Source organism: Eptatretus burgeri, chromosome 5, assembly GCF_056783735.1.
Source record: "Eptatretus burgeri isolate ZD-2024b chromosome 5, Ebu_testis_v1, whole genome shotgun sequence".
Classification (NCBI taxonomy): Eukaryota; Metazoa; Chordata; class Myxini; order Myxiniformes; family Myxinidae; genus Eptatretus; species Eptatretus burgeri.
Genome location: NC_140965.1, coordinates 32,677,056 through 32,684,555, shown reverse-complemented (window position 1 = coordinate 32,684,555; position 7,500 = coordinate 32,677,056). Strand labels below are relative to the sequence as shown.

The 7,500-nt window shown below is 43.3% G+C and overlaps 1 protein-coding gene across 12 annotated transcripts in view; it reads left to right on the top strand.

Moving 5' to 3' along the window:
- The window catches only part of LOC147026185 (traf2 and NCK-interacting protein kinase-like), a 162,658-nt gene that overhangs the window by 125,481 nt on the left and 29,677 nt on the right, over positions 1-7,500 (top strand). For 10 of the 12 annotated variants that reach the window (XR_015058141.1, XM_085881320.1, XM_085881316.1 and 7 more), the window contains one exon: positions 1,422-1,571. Coding sequence is in view for 9 of the 12 variants with exons in the window: in XM_085881320.1 (XP_085737446.1) it covers positions 1,422-1,571 (150 nt within the window). In the remaining 3 variants the exon portion in view is untranslated. Of the gene's footprint in view, positions 1-1,421; positions 1,572-7,500 lie in introns of those variants that run through there. The other 2 variants (XR_015058142.1, XM_085881322.1) reach the window with 2 other exon arrangements.

The window sequence follows — 7,500 nt, the reverse complement described above, 5'->3', positions numbered from 1 at the left end:
CATGGTACTTTGGATGCAAAGACACCATCGATCATTACATGGTACTTCCTGGGTCATGTAGAGTGCCCATTTAGTGATGTTCATAGGATGTTGCACAGTATTGTTATTTAATGTCTGAGATGTGTGTTGTCATGTAATGACCATCTCTTCACAAGGTTTATTACATTGTATTTCCTGCCGGGAAGAGGGGGGGGTCAAGTCACTTGACCCTATGTGTCAGCACCTTAGCCCTTTCCACAACTCATTTTTAGCTCACCTGGACTTTAGTTCGGATCACCTGGACTGTGATCGAGCAGCAAGTCAGTCTACAAACGCTTCAGTTATTATCGCTTGAACCAAACACCCAATTTTGGTGAAACTTGACCACAAGCTTCATATCTGATGCCTAATGAAGATTTATTGACCACATCAAAATCTGCAGTCATTAAGGGATTGAAATCAGGCCTAAAGCACAAAAAATTCCTGCCCTAACCGAAAGGGGGTGTTGCATCAGCAGCATAGCCATGCCCTCAGCCAAAAACATTACCTGTAACCTGTAATAATTTTTTTTAAATGACCTGTAAACAGAGATTGCTGTGATCGGCATCGAGGGGACTTTCATTCAACCAATCACGTGACCAGATTCTGTGCATGAACAAAATTTTGATATTTTATGACATCATTGACTATTGCTCCTGATCCAGGTGATCTTCAGGACCCACGGTCCTATTTTTAGCTCACCTGGAACATAGTTCTGGGGAGCTTATGGGACGGCACGCACGTCATCCATCCATCCATCAGTCCATAAACACATGCACAACTTCTCTGAAACTGCTGATAGGATTGAGACCAAACTTGGTGAAAATGATATTTGGTATGTTGCACCTCAACTTTATGCCTGGTGGTGGGTTTGGGATCCTAGGATCCGAAGTTCCAAATCCCACTCGCTGTTGAACTAATACCAGGTGGGGTTGACTCTGCCTGTTCATCCTTCTGAGGTCGGCAAAATGAGTGCCAGCTTGCTGGTATCCTGTGTCGGAGTGGCGACCCTTTCAGGATTGTGCCCAATAGCCCCAGGAGACTGCTTAGGCAGCACCAACGCTCTGGATGGAGTATGGTCCCGATGGATGATGGAACTCAAGTTCGTTCCAAGGGGGGGGGGGGCTACCGTGGGTCAAAGTGGGTCCAAGTTTGCAGATAACGTGGCAGATAACGTGGCAGATAACGTGGCCTTTTTGCAGATAATGCAGATAACGTGGCCTTTTTTCACGTCAATCGATTGTGCTGATCATGTTTGTTTCCTTTCAAAAGCAGAAATACAGATAAGTACATCAAGAGAATGACAATTCAACCGTTGGTTTGAATACATTGATTTTTAATACATTAATGAGAAATGGTCTTCCAAATGGCCATTGTCCAATCGACTTTTCTTTTCTTTTTAGTCCTTTCCAAACTTACCTGTGCGACCGATGTTGGTGGATCTTACGGTGGTGGAATCCATGAGGCTCGTTGTGGTGTTTGGCTCAATGAACGGGTTCCATAGCCTGGACTTGGACTCTGGAGAAGTTCAGGACATCGTGCACATGCACAATGTGGGTTCCTTCTTCTTCCCCTTATCTTTATCTTATTATTTTCACTCTTCACATATGTTGTTCCTTATTTTTTATTTTTTCACTATTTTTTTCACACTTTCTGCTTCTTTCCTTCTCATTTACACTTCTCTCCACCCCTTGAGCAAAATAATAAATTAATAAAACCCCTTTATAATACCATGGGTATTATACAATGTATAGTTTTCATGGATTACTATTTAAAACTTTATTCATTTGGCATGTATAAATTACTTTAAGTTACAAAATTATTCAAAACAACTGTTTTCTTCTGGTTTTTTTTTTAATTTTGCTTATGAGTACCTACCTGGTAGACCATTCCAAACGGCCATGTAAGACTGACACCGATGTAAACTTTCACTCTATATTTTCCAGGTGGGCCAAATTTTGATTGTTTAGCATGGGAGAAAAGACAACCAAGACGTTCGGATTCCGAGCCCAATGCCTCTGTGTTCCAAAATCACCAAAGTATATCATGGTGTGGAATAAGAGATGTAGCCTGCTGTGCAAAAATAAAAGTCACTGCAAAGAGAATTGGCCAACAAGCAAATTGTACTCGATAAATATTGTGCTGGGAAGTGTGCATGACACCCAGAGTGAGTGGTATGCGGCGGCAAAGGTAGTGTTGTCATACTGTAGATGTCAACCCATTGGTCAGTGGGAGGGTCGGCTATGATGCTGCATCAAGAAAAGCTGGTTTCATGCGATTTATGGTGACCATATCACGGCCACCATTGATATCGAATATGAAGGTATTATCAGAGCATTGTAAAACTTTGCAAGGCCCGTCATAAGTTGGCTGTACGAATATGTGGGTGCACATAGAAAACTCCTGGGGAACAAAAGTTGAGTGTGACGAAGGAGTTATATGTCAGTGTAGCCCGGAGGCCTTGTATGGCAGAAACATTGTTGGTTGGCATAGTGTGGTGATGCCTGGAAAGGTGTCATCAGATGATGAAAATAATTCTCCAAGGAGACGAAGTGATGCGCCATATAATAGCTCTGCAGTCGAGCAATCAAGGTTGTCTTTTAGGGCAGGCAGCTCGCCTACCAAACATAAATATATATATATATATATATATATATATATATATATATATATATATATATATATATATATATATATTATATTGTATATATATATATATATATATATATATATATATATATATATATATATATATATATATATATATATATATATTATATTGTATATATATATATATATATATATATATATATATATATATATTATATTGTATATATATATATATATATATATATTATATTGTATATATATATCATCCGTACAGTGCACAGAGTTGTCATGTGCTTTCAGTGAAGACTTGAGTTGGTGGTGGAAACATTTGACCATACCATTTGCTTATTGATGGTGTCAAGTCATGGTATGCATACGGTCAGTACCCAGGAGTTGTCAGCTCACGAAATATAGCCACCTCAAACTGGCTACTGTGATCCGCAGTGATGGTTGTTGGATGGCATGCCGAAACGTGTGATCCAGGTATGGACAAAGGCCCTGGCAATGACACGTGCAGTGATGTCAGAAAGTGGTGTCGCTTCCGGTCAATGAGTGAAGCGATCAACACAAGTCAGTATGAAGGGACTGAAAAGATCCATGCAGATCTTATTGAAATGCCTCTGCGGTGTCGAAAAGTTACCAAGTGGTGTGACCATATGACATTGGTTCTTAGAGCGTTGGCACTGAAGACACTGCTTGGCCCAACATGGCACTTCAATGATGATGCGTGGCCAGACTTAATGCATGGTGATGATCGCTGGGTTGCTCGAATCCCCAGATGTATGAGTGAGTGAATAGTGGTGAAGACTGTATGACAGAATACAACAAGAATGAAAGGGCATGACTGTCCCGTCGACGTATTGCACGTGAGGGTAGTGTTTGTCCCTGGGAGTGGTATCTTACAAAATGTAAGCGAACCGGTTGCAGACGGTGTAGGTCTGTGTCCTCCCAATGCACTGATGCAAGTCCATTAAGAACAATGGCCTGTGTGTTGGTAGAAGATAATGCCAAAACCTCGATGTGTAAGAGAGCGTTGGCAGCAGAGTTCGCGATTCTTTCGACGTGCCAGATGTTGGGGGTGAACTGCGAGAAATAACTGAGTTGGTGAAGTATGCGAGGGGAGTGAGAATCCAAATGGGTGGATGGAATGAAAGATAAAGGTTTGTGGTCAATAAGTATAGAAAATTGGCCTCAAAAAAGTGGCGGAAGTGCTTGATGGCGAGGTACACAGCAAGTAACACCCAATCTAAGGCACTGTACTTGCGCTCTGTTGGTTTCAACATTTTAGAGAAGGTGGCCAGTGGGCACCAGTTGGCATTGATGAAGGGCTATGCCCACCAAGGCCTCAGATGCATCGACCATTAGGCTTCTTTGATTCCTCTGGCTTCTTATTAATCAAGAGTGAGCCATTGGCCAGTGTGTCTTTGATGGTGTGAAAGGCTGACAAGGTTGGTTTCGACCATTGCAACACTTCAGGGTGCTTACCATTTACGAGTTACTCGTTCAGTTGCTGCAGAGTTGTAACTGCCTTTGGAATACATTCATGGTAAAAGTTGATGAGGCCCAAAAACTCTCGCAGTTTGAGTTGAGATGACAGTAATGAGAAATGCCGAATAATTATTTTCACTTTCTCTTTGAGCAGACAGATGCCTGAGCCGTTAACAGTATCCAAGGAAATTAAACTCTGGAATGCTGAATACGCACTTTATGGGATTGATGACAATGCTAAGGTCCTGCAAACGGGTGAAGAGAAGACGTAGGTGTTCCTGATGTTTTTCTGCTCTTGTCCCGGTGATTTTAATATTATTTGTATATGTGCAGCAGAAGTGTAATCCATCTCCGTAGGAGTTGATTGATGAAACGTTGAAAGGTTTGTGCAGCGTTGAGAAAGCCGAACAGCATCCAAAGGAATTTGAACAGGCCAAAAGGTGTGGTGACTGCTGTCTTCGGGATATCATCTGAATCCACGGGAACCTGATGGTACACACAGACAAGGTCGACTGTGGAGAAGATTGTAGCACCATGGAGCGCAGTGGCAAAATCCTGAATATGTGGAATTTGGTAATGGTCGGGAACATTCACATTGTTTAAGAGCTGGTAATCGGCGCAAGGATACCAATCCCCAGGCGTCTTTTCGTGTACCATGTGTAGCAGTAAAGCCCAACTGCTGGACGATGGTCTGAGGCTCCCACGTTGTAACAGAGTCATACTCTGGAAGGGCGATACATAATTTATCGGATGCTAGTCGGCGAGTACGCGTGGAAACGGGGGGGGGGGGGTGGGGGTCCAGTGGTCTCGATGTTATCTGTTGTTTGATTGGCTAAATTATCGACGATAGGCACGTTATGGACGGAAGTCATAAAGTACTTTCTGAAAAGGACATGTGGGCAGGGATGGAAGATTCAGCGGCGAAATGGTGGATGCTTTTCCGAGACTGCTGAGCTGCTTCGAGGCAACCAAAAGACAGCGATGTTTGATAGTGTAGTAGATAGTAGAAAAATCGTGCAAATTATGATACAAGCATCAAATTTGGCATTTCTGTTCTGCAGGGCTTTCTGATCAAATCTGCCCGATTGGCCATTTGAAAATCCACATTTTGAAAAATTTGAAAAAAAATTTGTAGTCGCAGCTGGCTGAAATTCTTGAAGCGCAAGTGAACATCCCAGACAGAGAACCAAGGGGAGATGCAGTCATCATTGATGGCTCAGCACTTATCAATGCCCTACCTCCATGCACTGCAATGATATTTGATGACTATGCTAAAGAAGACATCATCCCAAAGGTGGAATCTTATGGTGCCAGGTACGAGAGGGTGGACGTAATGTTTGATGTGTACAAGAAGTCAAGTCTGAAGTCTGAGGCAAGGTCGAAAAGGGGGCAAGGAATCAGAAGAAGAGTGACAGGAACCAGTAAGACCCCAAGTAACTGGAGAAGCTTTCTTCGAGATGGCAGCTACAAGACTCAGCTGTTTCACTTCCTTGCGGAAAAGATGTGTGAAGCACAGACGACAAGCACAGTCATTGTCACAAAAGGAGAAGATGCCATTAGCAACACAAGGAAGTCACTGGATGCTGTGTCTCCATGTTGTCATGAAGAAGCTGACACTCGAATATTTGTACACGCCAGGGATGCAACGACGGATGGTAGCAAGTCCATTATCATTAAGGCTAATGACACGGACGTACTAGCCATAGCAATATCTGTACTGCCATCCTTACAGGAACTAGGTCGTGAGAGCATGTGGATTGCCTTTGGCCAAGGAGCCAAGGCACGATGGATTCCAGTCCATGAGGTAGTTTCTGCAATAGGGCCTGAGAAAGCTGGAGGGATCCCATACTTCCATCCGTTCACTGGATGTGACGTCGTGTCTGCCTTCCGCGGTGAAGGGAAGAAAACTGCATGGCAGATTTGGAACGTCTTTGATGATGTTTCTGAAACATTCAGCAATCTCAGCCAGCATCCAACATTGATTCATGATCTTGACTTTTTTGAAGTTTTTTTTTTTTTTTTTCAAAATTTGGATTTTCAAATGGTCAATCAGGCAGATTTGATTAGAATCCCCTGGAGAACAAATGTGCCAAATTTGATGCTTGTATCATCATTTGCACGATTCCTCTCAAAAACTGCTGTTATCTGCCCCACTATGACATCTATGAGGAGATTGAAATTGAGTAAAAAAAAAAAAAAAAATTGCACCTATGATAGAGGAGCTGGTGTCAACAGTAGTAAACACCCATGGAAATTAGCGACGTAAACTCAAATCAAACTGAAGGAGACATTCACCAAAAGAGGCAATAGCATTGTTAGCATGTTATGAATATTCCTGTCAATTTTTTCCATTCAGCTGCAGATGGTGGAGCAATGCTCACCTCTGCCCTTGTATCTGCAAGAAAACAAAGACTGCTAGTCCAATTCACGAGGACGAGATTGCGGCTGATGTATGACCCAGGTGAACTCGTCGCCATTAGTTGTGGGCATCGTTGTTTCCCTGCGGCCGGTATGAGCATGGTGATCTACACTGATGATAATTAGCACTGAAGGTCACATGATACCAACACCAATTTGGAGTGTTCACAGAAAGTGTAGGTGAATGGTAATGTGAGGGATGGCGTTTCTCTCTTTCCTTAGAAGGGGTATGCAAAGATGGTCGTGACTGGTGTCACGTATGGAGCTCCAGGATGAGCTTTGTAAGGTCTGCCATTTCAGCTCGTAGTGCGACCTGCCGTTGTGGAGGCAGCCAACGCTGTTAAGCCATGGTTGGTTCAAAGGTGTCTGTGAGTTGAGCCAGGTCCGCGGTGGCAGGTGGTGCCAGCTGCGAGTACCATGCGGACGTGTGGTAGTAAACACTGCTACAACAAATCACAAAGGAGCGACTAGATGAAAGTGCTGTGTCAATCGCCGAGAAGCTGCTGCATGTGATGTAGTTGTGTGCGTCTTTGACCTCCTAAATCCTTAGCTGTAAGAAGTTATTGAAAGCAGCGATGCTCAGAGGCAGTCGTATGGTCTTAAAAGTCATGTACAGGGAGTTAGTTGGAGGGAGGAGTAAAATATCTCTCACCTCTGTCACGTACTCTGGTGACGAGGAGGCACCAATATAATTGAACCATGTCAACTGAGTAGTAAGTTTTGGGTGTTAAATTGGGCTTTGACTTGTGTAAACCACGACCTCCGGTTGCGAGGCCAGAATAGCGGCAGCTTTATCGAAACTTCTGCCTCCGATGAAACCGGTTGAGTGTTCAACTGGCTGTTCGTTACCGGCAAGTGGTTGCATGCTTGCAATTCCTTGGCCGTCCATTTGGATCACATCGGCGACACCAATGTAGTGTGAGAGAAAAGACATCGACGACGTTTGGATTCTAAGTCCAGTCCTTC